Below are 21,786 nucleotides of genomic sequence, written 5' to 3' on the forward strand. Positions count from 1 at the left end.
ATTGTTTGTAATGCCTAAACAAGATTGGAATTGCTTTTGGAATGCGGCGCAGGGTCGGGCATGCAGCGACGCGACGACGCGACCCACATTCCGAGTAAACAATACGGAAGGAAGCAAACACTTCTCGGGACGCGAAGTGTAAAGAGAGGGGCTCTGTTACGGGACAAAACGTGACCGGCTCAATTAGGCACGTGACAGTGGACCTCTCGGGTCTACTGCGTGCCGAATGGGGCCCGCACACGTATAAATTGTATAATTTGCATAGTTATAGAAAAGCAATGAAAAGTCTTGGGGCCACAATATACTAGTTGATTCATTACTATTATTCATCCTAACATATAAAGGAAAGGATATAATTTGCCATTATATAAACAATTAGTTTTACTAATAAAAACTGATTATAAATAATCAATATCACATCAAATTACTAATATTTTTATATTTAATAAAATGGCATTCGAATTTATATCGAAATTAATAAGAAAAGCTTTATTGCGATTTCAGAAAGAAAATGATTTTATAAAGAATAAAGAGTATTTAAAATAAAGATTATATTCCATTGGAAACACCTCACTATAGCAGATAAATGCTAATAGACTTCTTAAATATAAAAGGAGTATATATATATTATCAGATAATATTTTTAAAATAGAAATCTTAGAAATATATTATAATAATCTTATTAAAGATTATTAAAATATTATTAAAATATTAGAAATATTAAAATCTAAATATTATTAGTTTTTAATAAGAAAAGATATCAAACAATATATCAAAACATATATAATATATCAGCAAACCATTATTAAAAGATATAAGCTATATAATGAATTACAAACCCTTTCTATTTCAAAAGGATTTTGGAAAAAGATAATTATAGATTTTATTATAGATTTATCTTTTTCGAAATATAAAAAACATATATACAATTCTATTTTAATAATAATCAATAGATTTATAAAACTAATTTGATATATTGTTATTAATAAAACAATATCATCTTCTAAATTAACTAATATTATAATTAGTATAGTATTTAAAGATTTTGATATATTAGAAGGTATAATTTCTAATAGAGAATTATAATTCGTTAATAAATTTTGAAATAGCCTAATATTTTACTTACAAATCTATTATAAACTATTGATAGCATTTTATTTATAAATTAATAATTAAATTGAATAATAAAATCAAAATTTAATTCATTATATAAGTTGCTATATCAATTATAAATAAAACAATTAGGTATCACTATTACCCCTTATTAAATTTATATATAATATAATATGATATAGTATAACCAATACAAGTTTATTCTAAGCTATATATGAATTCCAATTTATATTCTATTATATTAATGAGAATATTGATTTAGAGAGAAGAGTGCTGATAATATACAAGCGTATTAACATTTTAAAAAAAGAAAAAGAAAAGCTAAAAGAATTTTGGAAATTGGTAATCAATTAAAAAAATAAGAATATTATAAAAGGATTATTATAATAATATAATATTGGGGATAAGGTGATATTAAATATAAAGAATATTAAATAATTATAATTTAAGAAAAAATTCTTCAATTAATTTATAAATCTTTTTATTGTAATGAATATAAAAACTAATGGGCAAGTATATGAATTTAGATTATTATCTATTTATAAGATTTACAATGTATTTTATATCTCCTTATTCGAACCATAGTATAAACAATAGGGTACCATCGATTCATTGTTATCAAAAGAAATTAATAATTATATAGAGTATAAGATGAAAAGGATTTTAGTATATAGAAAAAGAAATAGAGGTATATAATATTTAATGTAATGGAAGGGTTATTAATTGGTAGAAGATATATAAGAAGTATTTTATAATTTAAAAAATGCAAAAATAATAATAAAAGAATATTATAAAGAAGAAGTATTATTAATATAAAAAAAGAAAAGAATAAGAAAAAAGCTTAAAAATATTTAATATAAAAAGACCTTATGAGATTTATATCCAAAATGTATATATTATATTAAATTATCCAAAAAGGACTATTTAATAAAGAAATCAAAAAGAACAACTTCTTCAAATTTATAATATATCAATAATCAAATCTAAATAATTTATTATATAAAAAGAATTCTGAAAGATTGAAATTAATTTTTTAATTTATTTATTTAATTTAGAAAATCAATTATAATATTTCGATTATTAAAAAGAATAGAATCTATATTGCTAATATATTCTTTGGGATTTATAAATCCAATCTAATTAATTTCATTCTTTTTATTAATCTCATTTTAATTATTAACTTCTTTCTTTTTATTTTTATAAATCTTATTGATAAAACAAGCTTTTATTAGAAAACCAATAATAATCTATTGTTTTTTGGAAATCCGTTTTATATTAGAATTTTTAAAGTAAAGTTTTTGAAACGAATTTGTTTAATTATTAAATTCATTAATATAGATTTATTGAATAATACTGGGAATTCTTTTTTGGGATTTAAAAGAGCTTATAGGATGAGAATGAAATATTAGTATATTGTGAGAGATAAGTTATAATAATTTAAAAGTGAAAAAGGAAATGGCAGATCTAATTGTGAGTTTATCGAATTGAGAATAATAAGATGTAATAAAAGGAGTATTCTTTTTATTTAAGTTTTTAAATAATAAAGCTGATATATTCTTATTCAAGAAATAATATGGGATATTAGTGGTTTGATAAGATTGATTCGATATATTATCTTTTTTAGGAACAAATTTTTCGGATTTATTGGGATTTATAATTACATTTCTTTTTAATTTTATAGAATCTTTTTGAAAATCTTATTAAACTGTTGTGAAAATAATAAAGCCTATTCAACTTAATAAAGTAGAAGTATAATAGCGATTTAGGGAATTAGCTATCATATTCAGATCTTAATTACTATCTAGGGATCCTAAAGGAACTTAAATATTCTATAATATATTAACAATAGTATATATAATGTAAAAGTGTATAATCAAAGTTATGAACTCTTCTTTTTTGTTTGAGTTTAAAACAGCGATTAATAATATAATAGGAGTTGTAATAGCGATATTTAAGATAGGTAGGTTATTTTAAAAACTATTAAATCAATTATCAACAATATCAAGAAGCAAAAGTAGAACAATTAATAACAAATTGATATAAATTTATAATATACTTTATAAAATTACCAATTTTATTTAATTTGAATATCAAAAAAAGAGTTAATTTCTTTGCAAATTGTGATTTATAAATCCTCTTTTATTTAATCTTTTTTTAAAGGAAAACTTTTATTATTTTGATATATTAATTATATTGATAAATCACTATCTTAAAGGTATCCTTATCTTTTTAATTATTATTCAAAATAAAATATTAAAAAATATAAATTTAATATAAAAAGTTTATATTGAAAATAAAATAAAAAGATATTGAAAAATAAACTTTCTTTTGTTTATAATAATAATTATATTTAATAATAGGATTTTTATTAAAATAACAAAATTCGTTATTAAAAGAGATGGTAATTTATTTAGAATATTAAAAGCAAATAGGAATAATTAATACAGAAGAGGTTACTGTAGATCGATTAGTAATAACAATTGAAGTAATAAGTTGTAATATAGTCATCTTTGTATAAATAAATAAGGAAGAATAATTTAATTATAGGAGATATATTAAAGATAAGAAGACCCTTTTTATAGAATTATTAATAATCTGCTAGTAAGATAGTGAGGTGTATAAAAATACCATTATTTATTTATTTATTATTTATAATATTTAAATAAGATTGAAATTGCTTTTAGAATATAATATAGAATTGGGTATACAATGATATAATAATATGATCTATATTCTGAATAAATAATATAAAAAGAAGTAAATACTTTTTAAAATGTGAAATATAAAGAGAGGAATTCTATTATAGAATAAAATATAACCGATTTAATTAAGCATATAATAATAGATTTTTCGGATCTATTGCATACCGAATAGAACTCGTATACATATAAATTATATAATTTGCATAGTTATAGAAAAGCAATGAAAAGTCTTAGTACTACAATATACTAGTTGATTCATTACTATTATTCATTCTAACAGATTTATTATTGTTATAAATACTATATACAATAATCTTTTAAATCGATATTTATAATTAATATATTTAATCATTTTTAAAATCGATGGGATCAATTCTATTAACAAATCTCCAAAATATCAAATCATTTAATTAAGGATCTATATATAAATATACACATATCCATATATATTATAACTTATTCAGCAAAATTTTCTTTACAACATTATATCATTTTCTTCTTTTTGTTTATATACTTGTAGAACAAACAAAGAAAATCAATTCAATTATTTATCTAAACCCGTTTACTATTAATTACAATTCAATTATTACTAAAAAGATTTTCGTTTGTTTATCTATAAAAATATAAATCAATCGGATTTAACTAATCTAAAGGATATATTATAAAAAAACCTATATTCCATATAATACCACATAAATCTCATATAATTATAACTTCATACACTTTTTATAAAATTATATTGATTATTATAATCTTTCTTATAGATATATATACTCTTATCAAATTAATTACTAAAAACTCCACTTATAATGATTATATTTACAATCTATAAAGAGATTATAATTATCTATTTAGGTGATTTTATTGCTTATTCTAGATATATATATAAGGTCTGATCCTTTTAATCAATCCTCAAGTCAATCTAGTATATTACTATTTATTCTTATTATTCCCAACCACAGTGATACTAAGTAACGTAGCTATTTTCCGTGATAATATTTTATTGGATTATTATGGAGTTCAAAATTTGAATAAATGATAGTTTTTGGTGTATTTTTGCTCAGTGTGCGGTGAGTGATAGCCCCAACTCTCATATAACTTTTAGAATCCCATTACAAGAGTCCTATCGCAGCTATGAAAACGTTCATACCTACCTAGTTCCAAGTGACAAGGCAGTTCCGTAACCTTCCTCAATGCCGTCAAATAGTTCGTATTCAATGTGGCTTCAGTCGAAGGAAGATTCCCACAATTGTTATCCGGACCTCTTAGAGACTCCCTTCCTAAGGCACGTATAGATTTCGAATCACTTCCGAGTTCTTAACGAAAGATAAAGTCGACGAAAATGGTAGCTAGTAAAGTATAATGCATGTAAAGAATATTGATACTAACTATGTATTTCGACGATAGTAAGATCTGTAATTGAAACTGACAACTATAATGGATATTGGATAAAAACAAGTCTATCAAATGAGCTTTGGAGAATTCCCGGGCACGCTCTGAATCATTGTCTTTTTTCCACAAAGAAAACTAGCTTATATACTGCTCACAGAAACTTACCAGACTTTCTTTATCAATCTTATTTCTTGATATGTAATCGTGTTTCATACTTTGATACTTTGAAACTCAGCAGAGCTCTTGATCGCTTTCCAGCTATTCACTAACCCATCTACAGTCAAAACCATCACCACAACAAGTTTCTCGCTCAAAGAAACATCAAGTTCGGTCCCAGAGCTTTGGATTCGTTCTCACATAAATCTGTATTTGATATTGTAAATGGAAAAATAAGTATGAGATAACTTCAATGATAACAACAACAAAAACAAAAATAAAAACAGCAGCAACAATCAAAATCACAAATCCTGCATCCTCACACCTTCTCACTCGTCTCCTTAGATTTCGCGTCTCTAGAGTCTAGACCATCAAGTCCCCAGCCCTCTACAACCCAACTCTCCCATACATTTCCCTACCATACCAATAAATCCACTCTCCCTCTTGAAATTATATTCAAAAACATACAGGTCTCTCATAGCCCTAAAATGCTTAGATGTCAGAAGGAGAAGAACAACTCATCATTTAAAAGATATAGTAAGACGACCAACCTAATCACTCTAATTTCCACTCAACAAACATTTACCTTCCAAAGTATGTATCATTCCCCAGCCGCACAAACATACTCAACTATTCAGATTACACAATCGGAGTAAACTCATCCTTCTCTTCTCTTCTTTTCTTCGTTGCCATACAATCTCGCCAACATTCCAATCATCTCATCAGAACAATCTAAAGCTCTCAAAAACAGCTCCATTCCGCCCAGAACCGCCGACAACACGCAAAAACTCATAAAAAATCATAAAGAATACTCCCGGCAGGATAAGATTGATATTCCAAAATAAACCCCAACTCATTGACCCACCGAGAAGAAATCTTTTAGCCACCATAATCCAATCCAAAGACCACCAACCATCTTATCAATACATTCTCTAAATTCAAAAATCCATACTGAGATCCATCAAAGCTTTTCTTGGTGGTATTCATATCCAAAGCTTCCCCTGGATATTCATTTATGTATTCATTGATCCATCATTCATCTTCCCTCCACTTGTCTATCAAACTCACTCTGTAGCTCTCGAATTACGATCAGTAAAAGAAAAAATACTGCCCCCCCCCAAGAGTCACAACTCATTAGTTTAATTGTTTTCATCAACATAGTAGTCAAACAAGCATATGTTGGGAAAAGTCGAACAAACACTCGTAAGATAGCAAATCCATTCATTATATCCTCATGTAGCAAATTCAGCCAAGCAAATAATCCCACATTTTATGTGCCCTGCACTTGCTTTATACCCATCGTCCAACCCCCCAAAGATTTCCGTTTTTGATAGCAATTATAGCAGGCAAATTCTCGTTTGTGTGCGTCTGCTCGCAGCTCCTAATTTTCCTCCGGACCAAAACCAATACATATCTATACCCATTAATCATCAAGGAAAATCGTACTTTGTAGCATAACCAGATTTCGTATTCTCTGTATTTTTGACAGGATGAAGTAGAAGTGGAGGAAGACACGGCCTGCCGTGTATTTTCTCCCACTTTGTACGTTAGTAGCCACTATACACGAACCAAACTAAGATTGAAGCATACCTTAACCCCACCAATTTCATGATCCTCCCATCCCATCCAATTATTATACAATCTACCTGGGGGAACAGCTCTATAATACCATGTCATTCCCAGGAATCTTTTCTCTTTGCCCCAACCATATGGACTATCCGACGAATTACCACTTTCTCCCTTCGGTCCAGGGTTGAACCATTTATTCAAACTCGCCCCATTCCAAGCTCTGTCAAAGAATATTGGAAGTGGTGCATATACTGCTTTGAATCCGTGGAGTAGAGCGACCGTCTGAGGTGTCATTTCGCTGCTGACATGATTACCTTTGAGATTTTCGGTATGCATAGCATCCAGTAACTTCTTGCTACACATTGAATGGGTAATAATAGTTGTGCGACGAGGAGTATCATTACGTCCGTCAAATCCCCAGACATCGTTTTTTCCAACCCATCCAGTGCCATCGGGATTGAACATTGGTGCAACAGATATGTAGTCTGCCACTTCGCCCACGCCCCATTCATAATTATCTTGTGCCGGGTCTGAAACAGGCGGCGGCGGACCGGTAGGAATGACATTTGCAATCTTTGGTGGAGCCCATATCGTATTTTTACCCGAGAGAATTTCAACTGTCTTGCGGAACTCAGTATTGTAGGAGCCATGTATTGATGGGATATAATATCGTTCATTGCGTTCCCATAGATATTTTCTTGGTTGGTCCATTCCAAACTTTGTGAGTCTCTCAAGAAGATCATAATGATTGCCAGTATATCGAGTGTCCATTTCCCAATTCCAATAAAAGTCAAATTGTGGATAATCAAGTGCAAAGATCTGAACGGGAAGCCATTGAGATTGATGTACGTTAGTAACCTTTTTCGGAATGAGTGGGTAGAATCCCTGTACGTAAGCTTCATTCCAAAGCACCGCGATATCATGAAATTCTTTGGGAACATTCTTTTGAAGAGCTTCAATGTAGTCTGCATCGTTCTCTATGGCAATAGTACTATTTCTGATATGTACGAGCAAGAAAATCTCGTACTCCCCTCCAGATTTCAAAGCTAGCTCTGTAATAAGCGAACGAACATTTTGTTTGTCATTGTCGTTCCACTTTTTTCCAGAGTATGATCGGAGCATAATTGCTGTACGCGATTTAAGGGGCCCATTGACATCAATTGCGGCTTTGACTGCCTTTGCCAGCTGTGCCTTAGCAAAATGATCTTTCAGCTCGTTCTCATCACTCTGGTTTCGATTAAGGATAGTGCCAAGTACTCTCTTCTTGGTTTTGGTTTCTTTTGCCTTCGAGCCTTTCGATGCCGACGATGTATTTGGAGCAGAAACCATGATTTCTCCATCAATTGGTTCGGAAATTTCGGAAACCAGGTATCGGTTGGTGTTCTTTTCAACACATTGAGTTTGAAGCAATCCCCAATTGATATCATCCCATTGTATTTTTGTAGGTACGTCGCGTTTATGACGAGTCATTGCAGCGAGTGAATCAGTCCTAACCGAGTCCACGAAATCTTCCGCAAAACCGTATAAACCAAGTCTAGTTTCTCTCTCAAAGCATAAATTACTGTCGATATCAAAGAGCGAGAATGATCCCATCTGCGGTTCTTCAAAAACTTTCGAATGTCCTGAGAACACCAAGATATTTTGGATTGGTCCATCTGCTCCATCGCATGGCACATAGGACCCTTTATTCTTTGACTTCCAAACTTCACTATTGTAGTCGGGATATGGGTTGTACTCAAGTGGTCTCGATTTGCCATACGATTTCCAGATATCAATCTCTTTGAGAACTGATAAGTGAGATTCAGTATGCGAGCCCACTCCCAAAACTCCATCCAGTGTGTTCCCATATATTTGACCGGCACTTGGTTCCCTGACAAAGATGTTCAGCAGATAAACAGCTCAAGAGAGTTCTTACAAACTTACTGTCCAAGTATCGCGTTCTCTTTCACGAACTCATCCTGAACGGTGACCGCTGCAGTTGAGGTTTCTGAAGAGGACGTCTTTGCTGTCGTAGCCTCGGGATTTTGTATGGACAAATGGATGGTAACTCTGCTGCTCACGATTGTAGGTTCGATGAGGGTCGGCGGACCAAGTGGAGCTTTTTGTGGAGCGGAGAACAGTTCTTCTTGTGATTTTGCGACTTCAATCATCAGAGGATCGACAGCTTGAATGGTAGGTACCTCTTCAAAACCACCTGCTTTCACAAGTTCTGTCGTCACTGTACCTTTATATTGTTCAACCACATGGCTTACGATCTTTCTGTGATTTCGTAACAACGTCCAAAGAATAAAGAGAGCCCCAATGGCGAAGAAGAGACTACTTCTATACCGAAGAAGCATCTTATGTAATGAATGAAACGGGGTGGTAAACGATTGACCGAAGGAAATATGGAAAATGAACGACGATTGTGAAGATGGAAGGAAAGATCAAAAGGACATCTCTGATATGAAAGGGAAATATGATTCTTCTTCCGTTTGCTCCCAGTACCAAGTGCCCAGTACCAACGATACTTCACTTGGTAGTAGACATTTACCTAGTGAGCGCCCTTCAAAGGGAAGGAACTTCTCTCTTCCCTCTTCTTTCTCTCTTCTCTCTTCCTCTTCTCTCCCTCTACTGAGTTTGCTCGTGGGATGATGAGACACGTGACCTCCAACTGATGGCCCGTGCAGATTACCTTCCCGCTTCGGCTTCGTCAACTTTAATTTCTTTCCTTCCTTCCTTTGCGGGTAACAACATTGAGTGACAACGTAACACCGTTGATACCGGCTATCTTTCAATTGTGGGTGAATTGATTGGCTGCATGTCGATTTATCATCAAACGGCGATTCAGTCAATGATCCAATTTTTCGGCTTCGTGCATATGCAATCTCAACCAGCATACGCAGTCATTGCTTCTTCGAGAGGTTACTGGTTGAAATCTTGGCAGCCCCTCATCCACCTGCAGAACGGTGGGAGCTGAACGATTGCAGATCATGATGACGAGCATACTTCATCATCTCGTCAAATCATTATCTCCATGGTCCTCATTGTCCGTTGCAGTTTGCAGGTTGCAGGTTGCAGGTTGCAGATGGTCGTCTATCTGACAATACCCATGAGGGGTAAAATCCAGATCAATTCCATCTTGGCAAATGTCCCGATAGGTTGTAATGCCGCCCTCGGTACTTGACTCATTGATTGTCGAAATGGCACATTGCAATGTTCATATAAAAGTGGCAATCTCACCCATGTCATCACTCATGGGGCCTATCAGATTGCCTCTAATCGATCAACCTGGACGATACATACGTAAAAAATATGCATCATTTTCTGGAAGGGACACACCTCGGAAGATTCTCTCAGTGGAGTATTCGGTTGAACATTACATCCTCGGCGGTTGGAAATACATTTATATAATGGGCATCTTCTATTGTACGACGTGAGACAATGCTCAATGTTCAATGCGATCTGCAATCATCATCCAGTCAAAATGCTTCTCTCCAACATACATGTTTACCCAATATTGAACTTTTTGGTTCTCACGATAGTTACTTCTATTGCCTATCGTATATTCTACAATTTATACTTGCATCCTTTGGCAAAGTTTCGTGGGCCGTGGTATTCATCTTGCTTTTCTCTACCTCTAGCGATTATTTCGGCAAAAAGATGGGAACATCAGTGGGTAGATGACCTGATAAAGAAATATGGAAGTATGTCCAGTTTTCCAGATGATAATATAAATAGAAACTGGTCTAATAGTTCTTAGGAGATGCACCAATTCGCGTTGCCCCTGAGATGCTCCTCTTTCCACGACCATCTTCATTGAAAGAGATATATTGGGACCGAAGCCTTAATGAAAAGTCTACCTTCTATGGCACTGGTCTCTTTGGTCCACCAAATTTATTCTCTACCCTTCCATCTGTCGAGCACACACCTATGAGAAAAGCGTTAGGGGCTGCACCGGTAAGGTTTTAACACATTATTAATGAAAATGACTTGATATTTTCTTTACCCCAACAACCGATCCGGAAGCTTGTTTCATTCTCGCTAACATGAAATCTGCAGTGGGCAATCGGAGATTTACGAAAAGATTGGGAGAAGAGCATGGATGATCAGATACTTCTTTTTACTAAGGTTATGACCGAGAAGGCAAATGCGGGTGAAACAGTTGATCTCAGTGATAAGGTAGCGTAAGTCATCCATTTTCTTACCTACACAAAATACCAACTAACCCTTGGCAGAGAGTTCGCGGCCGATATTATGACGGTCTTCTCATTCGGTCAAGCATGGGGCTTCGTGAAAAATAGTCGAGATGAACGAGGCTTACTTCACCACTGGAGAGAATCTCTTGATCTCGTTGGCTTTGCAGCCAGATTCACCTTATTTCGAAAACACATCATAAATCTTCCAGGGATTGCTTCGTGGCTGTTACCCGAGCCCAGCAGTAAACTTGGTGTAGGATATCTAATTTATGAAGCCGACCGTGCTATCACACAGCGCGAATATGAAACATCTCAGGGCGTATATCCAGAGAAGCCAGACTTCTTACAGCAGTGAGTATTTCCATCTCAAATCTTTTCTTCAAGGGGCATTATAATGAAATTTCGCAGTTTTCTCGACGCAAGAATGAACGACAAGCCACTTACTCCCCTACAAAAACGTTCCAACGTGACCCTTCTCATCCAAGCCGGCGCTGACACAACCGCTACTGCCCTCGGCTCCATTCTCCGGTCCTTAGCCACAACACCAGGTTGCTACGCTAAAGCATTGGCCCAAATCCGTGACGCTGAAGAGAAAGGCTTACTTTCAACACCAGTCCAGGATGCAGAAGTACGAGCTCATCTTCCATATCTAGTGGGTGCTGTCAAAGAAGGCATGCGTTTAAACCCCAGCGTAACTAACTGGCTTCCGAGAATCGTTCCACCAGAGGGGAAGATGATCGATGGATTTTTCGTGCCAGGGGGGATAGATGTTACGAGTCAAGCTACGGTCGTACAAAGGGATCCAATTTTGTTGTAAGTGTCTACTTTGATGCCTCCTCTTCCTTCTCTGCGTTCCCTTTACGTCTATTTCTTTCCTGCTGACGCGAAAAAGCGGCCCCGACCCAGATGCTTTTAGGCCAGAGCGCTGGATGAATGGTAAAGATATAGAATTGGAACATGCTATGTTTAATTTTGGAGTGGGGCCAAGGGTTTGTTTGGGAAAAGAGATTGCAATGATGGAAACCTACAAGTTGATTTCCGAGGTGAGTAGTTCAATTCCGTTCGCTCTTAGAACATTCAAATTTGGAGGATTGGGAGGGTACTTGGTGGAATAGGTGGACAGTAGATGAAAGAGAGAAGGGAAAAGTGAAGGACGCCTGGATCAGGATATTAATGGTGAAAAAACTAACATACTATCTAAAGATTGTCCGACGTTTCGATATCGAAGTCTTCAAAAAGGGAATATACACTTCCGCGGGTGGAATATTGTACAACAAGGATTTCATCGTGAAGATGCATCCACGGACAGTAGATTGATTTAATCTCCCTCTGAGCAATTCGGGAGCTTAGCAATCGCAATTCTGAGCTTGGAGTCATTTCATGCCTTTTGTGGTTGGAGGGTTGTATGTAGCTAATGGGAGCTTTTCATTTGTGTATCAACTTGGGATGTCTGAAGTCGTTGTAAGGGGGAATCGGATATTTACAAGAATATTTTGGGTGAAATCCAGATGTTATGATACGTTTTGATGCGAATTTTTTGAATATATAAGCGTGCTAAAAATTTGGAGTGCCCGACTGGATGATTTCTGCCAAGGACTGAGTACTTCTCCAAGAATAAAACTATGACACATGGAATAATGTATTTAGTCATGCTTACAAGTATAGCTCTTTATTTATCAGAGGCCAACATACTGTCCCTTTCCAAATATTTTCATCATGGTAATGCAAAATCCCCATTACAAAAAACGACATCTCATCTACCTCATCGCAACACCGCCAACAAATTTCTTCAAACTCGCAATACTATAGATGAGGAGTCCGATTTCGAGTCCGATTTCGAAACTTAGAACTGTAGATGGATTTTTATTCATAGCACTTAGTACGAGTGATGTAAAGGTAGGGGAGGGAGGGTACTAGTAAGAGAGGTTCGTGATAAGGATATTCGTGGTATTTTATTAATTCCTATTACTTTATAATATCATACGCTGTGATGGTGATGGTGATGGTGATGAGAATGGTGATGGTGATGAGTTGTCGAGTCACCGAGGCAGATACAATCTAAATTGGGTATCTTTTGAGAAGGTGCAGACTCCAAAGAGAGTTCTTTTTCTTTTCGGATTGCTGTGAGGAGTTCGTTTGGTTTGATTGGGCGAAATACATGAGGGGGTTGGTCGATGGGAGTTGGTGTGATGTGATGTGATGTGATGTGACGTGATGGGTATTGTATTTGGGTATTTGTGTGTTTGTGTGTTTCTCTGTTGTTGGGATTGTGCTGGCTGTGTGTGAAGAGTGGAAAGGAGGTATACATGTGCACGGAGTCGGAGGTAGTGTATCGTGGGAATGACATTCACGGGAAGAAAGATTAAGGTCGGGTGGACGGCTGAATTCAATTGTGAAGGTGGAAAAATAGTGAAGTAGCTCGATTTCAAGGGGTCACATGTTGTATTTCTCCTGAGTTATATCTTTAGTTCCATGAAAAGACTTGTTCTGTATTCATTACAAGTATTGTGCAATACAAGCGTGTTGTGAGACAAATCCCACACATCACAATGCGACGGTAGGAAGAGTTGGAGACAAAAGATTCAACAAGCCAATCCACGCCTCTCATTCAATGAACCATTATTCTACAATTCGATTTGATGATTGCATCTCTGCTAATATGGTTGTCTAGATAGGTCAAGGTAAATACATGTATATCCTCCCTATCATTGTGATTCGGTTTAACTTATTTAAGCTCTGGAAGTACTGTAACAGCAGAAAATTAATGCGAAGACATATATTCTAACAGTTTTTTCATGTCCAGAGTTTCCAGCCACCAGTTGTACTATCAATAACGTCTCCCACCGCAGTTCCTGTCACAGAACAGTGTTCAAATAGTATAGTTAATTTTGGAATGTCGAAATTGGCCGATGCCTCAAAAGTACGGATGTTCGCCTCTCACTTCCCAGATAGTATGTGTCCCGGCACACAATTGCATAGATTCTTTCTCTCCGACTATTTGAGCTTGGATGATGTATTTTTAAATGACAAAGATCGTTGAAGTCGGAGGTTTAGTTGTCATTTGTGTTGTGCGGTAGAAGGCATGTCTTGTAACAATCGACCAGAAGAGGAAGTATCGGTTTCACTCTCGGTAGTATCATGGCTGTAGAATGTGGGATAGGTATGCTCCTGGTTTATTTAGATTGGTGGCGAATTCGGGTAAAAATTCTCAATGGGAACTCTTGATGGTACAATAAAGCCAAAATAAATTCAAACCAGCTGGAGCCAACCTTCCTGGATTTTGAGCAGATAAACACGTGCCAAGATTTGAAAGCATCAACACGAACAAACTTCCAATGGATAACGCTGCTACGAGCCCCATAGAGTCGGGAGGAGAGCAGTTTGCCATGAAGTTAATCAAGGTCGACTGTGGAATCGAATGTTATTCTCATCCCTTGGGCTGTTTCCGAACTTTGAGCGGCTTCGATTGCTTCTTCGCTACCCGTTCCCTCTCTTTCTCAGCTGGATCGACAATCAAAGTCTTGAACACATCATCATCCCTATGGGTCAAATTCTTTTCGCCTACATCAATATTAGTAATGCTTCGAATCAGGATCGTGGCGACCGCTTACAGAATTCCGTGTATGCGATCTTAAGTTCCGAGAAAGTATTTGCAAGCATGGGAGCATCTGGAGCTACTCTTCCAGCAGCTTCAGCTTCCCACTCAGTGGTCAGTGGTGTATTGTCACCTCTACAAAGAGTGCTGAATGCCACGGCCAATTGCTTATACATGAACCCACACTGTTCGGATCGTTTTTGAGGATCTGTTTTCCCTGGGTGAATGCAATTTTTTAGGTCTTCATCTGTCTTGCATCTCGGAAGGTTAGATCTCAAATCGATTCGTACGACGCGTTCCCGGTAGAAGAGCATCAGTCTTAACAAACATATACCGGCAATGACACGCGTTTGTTTGTTGCTTGCAGACTTCTTGCAGAGATTCTCAATTTCAGAAAAGAAATACTTTTCAGATTCTTCGAGACCCTCAGAAGCTTTAAGGCGGACCTGTTCACGGACAGTATCTGGGGAGAAAGTGTCATTGATTGTGTTGACTACATCAAGTTGGCCATGAGGATGGCAGTGAATATTTGCCACTCCATAGAAGACAAGGCTGTTCAAGCTCGTGATTCTGAATGCGGCATTACACAGACATGCCTGTTATCGGTCAATGCGAATCCAAATTCTCTCAGAATAATTAAACTTACTAGATGTGACCCAAAATATTGTTTGCAATAGATGTAGAGGAATTTATCCAAAATGTGTGTTATTTTACCAGAGTGGCTCTCGGGAGAAGATAATAGGATTTCCCGGCCGAAGAAATCCAATTCATCAACGGTAGGTAGGGAGTCTGGTACGACTAGATATGTCTTATCTCGCAACGACTTGTGCGTTATGTAAACACCGTTCATTTTTGTCAAACTTCTCCACCGGCAGAAATCCTCAGATCTACAGACCATCACTTTGCAAGGAAGCGAGCGGCATGGAAAATTCGCCATGGAACAGTCGGCGCGAAGTTCAACTTTTGCCATATGTCCTTCAAGTGCATTAAGTAGCTGATATACTTGCGCTTTCCCAGATGTGAGCAATCTGGTTTGAACGTCTATGTTGAGTTAGCATCTAAAAAGGTATCTTTGGGTGGTTCTGACTACCTGTAACTCCAAGGTATACATCTTTCAATTTATGTCGGATGCAAATTTGTCGAGCCATAAGTGGATCGCCTGCCAACTTGAAGCATCGATCACAAACGCCATCAGATGTGCACTGCAATATTAGATCCTTGCTCCGGTGATGAATATAGATATAGTTAAATCAACATACCTCGACCTTACGAGCTCGACAACTTTGGCACGCTCCAGCTTGTCTAACCAAATGGACTTTCAACTTTTCCCTTCGATTGAACTCCTTTCTCTTTCTCTTCGGCGCTTTTACTCCACTGTGAAAGTTTATCAAACAGTCTTCCATGTTTTGAGGAGTTGCTACAGTTGATCCATTAAGGGGCAGGGTTGCCTGATCTTCAGTATTGGAGGGTTCTGTCCGAGGCTCTGATGGTACCGATTCGGGCACCTCCTTTTTAATCTCGCCAATTGGCGAGTCTTTTTTAGATGCACCACTATCCAGGCCCGTATTCTCAAAAGACATCTGAATTTTAGGTTGATCAAGCTCACAGGGCAATTGCGGCTCTGTATACGAGGTATCTTCCAAAGAGGGGCCAAGTATCGACTCGGGTGACTCAAAAAATGATGTAAGCCAGCCGTCAGACTCGGAATTTGGTAGATGATCACCAAAAGTATTGCATCCATTGAAAGAGGTGTCCATCTCAGCTGCCTCCGGGAAGTAAGTACTTGAAAAGTTATCGTTAGCTGTATCAAATGCCCAAGGGCCATTGCTTGTCTCTCCAACGGATTGGGGCGGAAGGACCGGGTCCATCATTTGCCATTGAGAATTGATATCTAGATTGTTCTGTAAGAATGTATCCATATCAAAAGTAGAACCCTGATATGACATGAACGACTCCAGCTCCCCGTTCGTGATGTTTTTCTCCTCTGAAGATGATTCCTCAGTATCGTGTGGGCCTTGGATCGTCACCCGGGGTAATTCTCCATTGATGCGCCACTCCATTATGCAGGATTGTGATTCTGCTTTGCATAAGTATGCGGGTGGCAGGAGATGATAGTCACAATTGATAAGATAGTCTAGTATCCGAGCCGAATAGCTACGAGATGATCTTAGTTTTTATACCACTACAATGTGAATCGTATCTCGATAGAACATTGCTTCAATTAGGAGTTAGTGGGGCGAAAATTTTATCTGACAACACCCGTGATTATGCGGAAGAGTGTACCGAAATAATGCCGTTGAAGCCGACGACTACAAAAACCAGTGTAGAGTATGCTTCTACAGTGTTAGAAACCCGAATCAAGTGGAAGTATTTCGTTCTGGATCAATGAGAATGAGAGATGGCAAGAATACAACACACGATGATTAATGGGTATCGACCATGACTTGGATGTTCGGATATTCCGGCTGCGTCGGATACGTCGGTTCATATCCGTGCCGGCGAACAAGTTCTACTTACCCGATCAACTATCGGAATGCCCGGGAGTCCAAAGGCACCGTCGCAAAAATGTTCATGTCCGATAGAGGAATCTGAAGTCTTCGATGTGAAACCATGATTTGGTCTAGTCCTGGCAGCATTTGTGCTCTCAAAAGGAACATCACAGGCCATCTGCGGAGGCAACAGCTATAGCACAACTATATGCAAGTGCTGCAGAACTCAAAATCGAACGGGAAGCTCCTGAGGATCAACACGGTTGTAAACGCGTTAAGATTCAAACAGAACAGTGTCACCAAGGAAGTAGACTATGCACCCTCACGTCGATTTCAAACACATGCGGCTATGAGAGGAAATCCATAGATTCAGAAAGTTTGGAGGGAGAGCTGGAATTTCTAACGGTCTCCAAACAAGTTCCGGCGAGGTTAGTAGATGAACAGAGAAGTGGTCTCGGAATGGAACCCAACCGAGATTGGACTCAACCATCGGCTGTTGATGGCGGACAAACAACTCATCTCATGCCAAGACTTTGATCATATGACTTTATGTCCGAGGAAACACCGACAAGCACATGACCTGGCACGGGAGCTTGCACGTTGTACACCTAGCACTGGCTACATAGACTTCCCTCATACAACATCTCAATCTGCGAACAACCTGGAGGCCAAGCGGTGAAATATTCCCTGTTGCATCCATCATTTCCATGCGTATAGGAGCGCATATGCAGTACATGCGTGTTTGATATCGCGGGCTGCTGGCTAACCTTATCGCGGGCGTCGACAAACAACCCCGACCGGTGCAGGTCAGAATCGACCAGGCGTTACCTTGTGTCCCCTCATCTCTCGTAGGATTCACTCCCATGTTATGAGCAGAACAGTGTCATTGTGGGGTAGAGCCTAGCGAGGGAACCGAGACGACCCCATCTTCTGTCATGCAGAATTCGCGGGGATGAAGACCAAATGAGGGGTAAATTGTGCAAATCGGCCCGTTCAATTTTACGCATTGCTTCTTCCAATAGTAAGCTTAAACTAACATTTGTTTTGACGGCCAGCGGCCGAGGAAAATTGTACTAAAGTATTTTGTCTCTGGCGATCTCCGTCATCTTCCCCTGTGGAAAACTATCGAGGTGCGATTCACCCTAAAACCTGTATACAAAATGGCGTTCTAGGAATTATCACTTGCATGTCAAAATTTGTTGTCGACTTGTCTCATGCACGGTTACAGCTGGATACATGCACGATTCCATGCCGATCACAAGTGAACTTCCTACTTTGAATCTGCCCCTTAATCCCCCATCCCGGTTGACAGAGTATAAGAAGTGAAGGGACATTTGGGAAATCAGTCAATATCGTCAATCCCATCAACATGGTCAAGAACATACTTTTCTGGCTGTTGTTTACAGCAAGAGCTGTCTCAGCAGCAAATATTGACTTCTTACGTCGTGATACAAGTCACCATACGAACGCCACACTTCCTCTCTCGAAATGTCCAGGTTACAAAGCTTCTAATGTCAAGAGAACAGGATCAACCCTATTCGCAGATCTGACTCTGGCTGGACCTGCTTGCAATACTTACGGTACTGACTTGGCAAGTCTATCCTTAAAAGTGGTATACGAGACAGGTTGGCAGGCTCTAGATCAAGATTCCTACTCTTGCTAACTAGTACTAGATGATCGCATACATGTGCTAATCCAAGATCCTGCAAATGTTGTTTACCAAGTTCCAGAATCAGTTTTTCCTCGTCCTACTGGATCGTCGGCCAATTCAAAAGATGCCAAAATTAAATTCCATTACGTTAGCTCTCCATTCTCATTCTCGATTACACGAGCAAAGACAGGCGAAGTTCTGTTCGATACTTCCGCTGCAAGTCTTGTATTCGAATCGCAATATTTGAGATTGAGAACGAAATTACCGCCTAACCCAAATCTATATGGTCTCGGCGAGCACTCCGATGCCTTCCGTTTAAACACTACAGATTATGTTCGCACGCTATGGTCTCGTGACGCCTATGGAACTCCAGCAGGTAGCAATTTATACGGAAACCACCCGGTATATTTTGAGCATAGAACTGGTGGTACTCATGGAGTATATTTCATGAATTCCAATGGTATGGATATAATGATCAACAACACAAATGGTCGAAATCAGTATCTTGAGTATAATACTCTTGGGGGTGTTCTAGACTTCTACTTCCTAGCGGGACCCGATCCAATTGTTCTTTCTCAGCAGTATTCAGAGCTTGTTGGCTTACCCTCAATGATGCCTTATTGGGGTTTTGGGTTCCATAATTGTCGCTATGGTTATCAGGATGCTTTTGCAGTCGCAGAGGTTGTCTACAATTACTCGAAGGCAGAAATTCCTCTGGAGGTTATGTGGACAGACATTGATTATATGGATGCAAGAAAGGTAAGGATTACATCATGCCTGAAACTTACACAACTAATTTTCGAAAGACTTTCACTCTCGATCCGGAACGTTTCCCATTAGATATGATGCAAGACATCAATCACTATCTTCACAGCCATGACCAAAAGCAAATCCTCATGGTCGATCCTGCAGTTGCATATCAAAATAATCCTGCTTACGAACGTGGAGTTGTCGATGATGTTTTTCTCAAGCGAGATAATGGATCTCTTTGGCTTGGTGTAGTATGGCCTGGAGTTACTGTATTCCCAGATTGGTTTTCCAAAAACGTTGTAAGCTGGTGGAACAATGAGTTTTCTACATTCTTCGATCCAGCGACTGGCGTTGATATCGATGGACTTTGGATTGATATGAATGAACCATCAAATTTCCCATGTTACTTCCCATGCGATAATCCATTCGCATCAGCAGTAGGGTTCCCTCCTGACCCACCTGCAGTCAGAACACCACCTCGCTCATTACCTGGATTCCCCTGTGCATTCCAGCCTTCTGGGACAACCAATTGTACAGATGCAAGCAGCCGACGATCAATCACCAGCAGAGATCCCAAGATTGTCTTGCCAACTCAAGTGACTCCTTCAAAACGAGCATCAGGGACACAGCAAGGTTTGCCCGGACGTGATTTGCTTTACCCAAAATACGCAATTCATAATGCTGCAGCGTACCTCCCTTCCTGGAACGCCGCCGAGGGAGGAATCTCCAACCAAACAATCAATACAGATGTAATCCACCAAAATGGTCTTGCCATGTATGACACTCATAACCTCTACGGAACCATGATGTCGACCGCTTCTTATGACGCAATGGCAAATCGCCGGCCAGAAGAGCGTCCATTGATCATTACACGCAGCACATTCGCTGGTGCGGGTACCAAAGTAGGCCATTGGCTTGGAGATAATTACAGTGATTGGCTTCACTACCGTATGTCTATCCGTGGCATGTTAGCTTTTGCATCTATATATCAAATTCCCATGGTTGGCGCCGATATATGCGGATTTGCGGAAGATACTACCGAGGAACTATGTGCTCGCTGGGCCATGCTCGGTGCCTTTGCCCCATTCTATCGTGATCACAACAGTTATCCTCCAGCTATCAGTCAGGAGTTCTATATCTGGCCTGCCGTCACTGAAGCAGCTAAAAAGGCGATCGATATACGGTATCGATTGATAGATTACATATACACAGCTTTGTATCGACAATCCGTTGATGGAACGCCACTCATCAATCCTATGTTTTACATTTACCCATCTGATCCCGCTACTTTTGGATTAGAGACACAATATTTCTACGGGCCGGGAATTCTTGTTAGTCCGGTTATGGAAGGTAACTCTACGACTGTGGATTTATATCTTCCAAAGGACATATACTATGATTTCTACACACATGCACGAGTGACTGGCCACGCAAAAACAATTCAAATCACAGATCAAAATATCACAGATATACCCCTTCATTATCGCGGTGGAGTCATCGTTCCTCAACGTATCAAAAGCGGGATGACGACCACAGAAGTCAGGAAACAAAACTTTGAGATTATTGTCCCAGTTGGTGCTGATGGAACCGCTAAAGGAGAATTGTATCTAGATGATGGAGTAAGTATTGTGCAAGAAGGATATTCATTGATTGAATTCTACTGGGATGGAAAAACTTTTGATGTATCTGGAAAGTTTGGATATGATGCTGGGGTAAGCATTGAGAGGGTTGTCTTCTTGGGATTGGACAGTAGTTCGAGTGGCAATGGAAAGCAATACAGTACAAATGCGAATACGCAGGTCAGTACTCAGGGCGATGTAGTTGTGAAGGTTGAAAAGGAAATAAGTGGGGGATTTTCAATCACGGTTTGAGATGAGAGATGGAATCACAGGATCTGGGTGATATCTGGTGAAGGAAAGGCAAACGGCGGTACATAATTTTAGTATATAGTGATACATAAAAGCTTGTTATTGCAACCAATTTCCATGAAAATGAATTCCGAATATTCTAATGGCGAAGATTCATTTGTTACACTGTGCGACTGGAGAAATAGTTCTTAGCGTACAGCGTCCGCGTTTCTTCAGATAATGAAGGAATCCTCTCAGAATTCTAATACCGGAGTTTATCAAGACCCCAGTCGTTATCAGGAAGCCCAGTTGGCGAATGACATCGTTTGCGTTCACTGCATCGT

At 38.0% G+C, this 21,786-nt stretch overlaps 4 protein-coding genes across 4 annotated transcripts; 2 read left to right on the forward strand and 2 right to left on the reverse strand.

Moving 5' to 3' along the window:
- Window positions 1-6,553: 6,553 nt before the first annotated feature.
- BCIN_14g00620 (hypothetical protein) lies at window positions 6,554-9,290 on the reverse strand. Its single transcript, XM_024696961.1, has 3 exons — window positions 8,856-9,290; window positions 6,954-8,802; window positions 6,554-6,901 (listed from the first exon to the last, which is right to left on the reverse strand). The coding sequence occupies exons 1-3, from the start codon at window positions 9,269-9,271 to the stop codon at window positions 6,794-6,796; spliced, it is 2,373 nt and encodes a 790-aa protein (XP_024552775.1). The 5' UTR covers window positions 9,272-9,290; the 3' UTR covers window positions 6,554-6,793.
- A 1,010-nt stretch (window positions 9,291-10,300) lies between these two features.
- On the forward strand, window positions 10,301-12,837 carry BCIN_14g00630 (hypothetical protein). Its single transcript, XM_024696962.1, has 7 exons — window positions 10,301-10,618; window positions 10,675-10,871; window positions 10,974-11,098; window positions 11,150-11,461; window positions 11,519-11,923; window positions 12,003-12,153; window positions 12,314-12,837. Exons 1-7 carry the CDS (start codon window positions 10,363-10,365, stop codon window positions 12,425-12,427), a joined length of 1,560 nt encoding a protein of 519 aa, XP_024552776.1. The 5' UTR covers window positions 10,301-10,362; the 3' UTR covers window positions 12,428-12,837.
- Window positions 12,838-13,722: 885 nt separating this feature from the next.
- On the reverse strand, window positions 13,723-16,924 carry BCIN_14g00640 (hypothetical protein). The gene is made up of 5 exons (XM_024696963.1): window positions 15,965-16,924; window positions 15,796-15,907; window positions 15,352-15,746; window positions 14,722-15,301; window positions 13,723-14,671 (listed from the first exon to the last, which is right to left on the reverse strand). The coding sequence occupies exons 1-5, from the start codon at window positions 16,763-16,765 to the stop codon at window positions 14,538-14,540; spliced, it is 2,022 nt and encodes a 673-aa protein (XP_024552777.1). The 5' UTR covers window positions 16,766-16,924; the 3' UTR covers window positions 13,723-14,537.
- Window positions 16,925-18,308: 1,384 nt separating this feature from the next.
- On the forward strand, window positions 18,309-21,581 carry BCIN_14g00650 (hypothetical protein). Its single transcript, XM_024696964.1, has 3 exons — window positions 18,309-18,819; window positions 18,868-19,604; window positions 19,652-21,581. Exons 1-3 carry the CDS (start codon window positions 18,564-18,566, stop codon window positions 21,464-21,466), a joined length of 2,808 nt encoding a protein of 935 aa, XP_024552778.1. The 5' UTR covers window positions 18,309-18,563; the 3' UTR covers window positions 21,467-21,581.
- Window positions 21,582-21,786: the final 205 nt, after the last annotated feature.

This window comes from Botrytis cinerea, chromosome 14 (assembly GCF_000143535.2).
Source record: "Botrytis cinerea B05.10 chromosome 14, complete sequence".
NCBI lineage: Eukaryota > Fungi > Ascomycota > Leotiomycetes > Helotiales > Sclerotiniaceae > Botrytis > Botrytis cinerea.

Coding starts and splice junctions, on each gene's coding strand:
- BCIN_14g00620 (XM_024696961.1), bottom strand. CDS start 9,271: ATGCTTCTTCGGTATAGAAGTAGTCTCTTCTTCGCCATTGGGGCTCTC. Junction 8,803..8,855: donor GAGAACGCGATACTTGGACA/GTAAGTTTGTAA, acceptor CATCTTTGTCAG/GGAACCAAGTGCCGGTCAAA. Junction 6,902..6,953: donor ATGAAATTGGTGGGGTTAAG/GTATGCTTCAAT, acceptor TAACGTACAAAG/TGGGAGAAAATACACGGCAG.
- BCIN_14g00630 (XM_024696962.1), top strand. CDS start 10,363: ATGTTCAATGCGATCTGCAATCATCATCCAGTCAAAATGCTTCTCTCC. Junction 11,099..11,149: donor GATCTCAGTGATAAGGTAGC/GTAAGTCATCCA, acceptor AACCCTTGGCAG/AGAGTTCGCGGCCGATATTA. Junction 11,462..11,518: donor AAGCCAGACTTCTTACAGCA/GTGAGTATTTCC, acceptor GAAATTTCGCAG/TTTTCTCGACGCAAGAATGA.
- BCIN_14g00640 (XM_024696963.1), bottom strand. CDS start 16,765: ATGGAGTGGCGCATCAATGGAGAATTACCCCGGGTGACGATCCAAGGC. Junction 15,747..15,795: donor TGTATACCTTGGAGTTACAG/GTAGTCAGAACC, acceptor AACTCAACATAG/ACGTTCAAACCAGATTGCTC. Junction 14,672..14,721: donor GATCGCATACACGGAATTCT/GTAAGCGGTCGC, acceptor ATATTGATGTAG/GCGAAAAGAATTTGACCCAT.
- BCIN_14g00650 (XM_024696964.1), top strand. CDS start 18,564: ATGGTCAAGAACATACTTTTCTGGCTGTTGTTTACAGCAAGAGCTGTC. Junction 18,820..18,867: donor AAAAGTGGTATACGAGACAG/GTTGGCAGGCTC, acceptor AACTAGTACTAG/ATGATCGCATACATGTGCTA. Junction 19,605..19,651: donor ATTATATGGATGCAAGAAAG/GTAAGGATTACA, acceptor AATTTTCGAAAG/ACTTTCACTCTCGATCCGGA.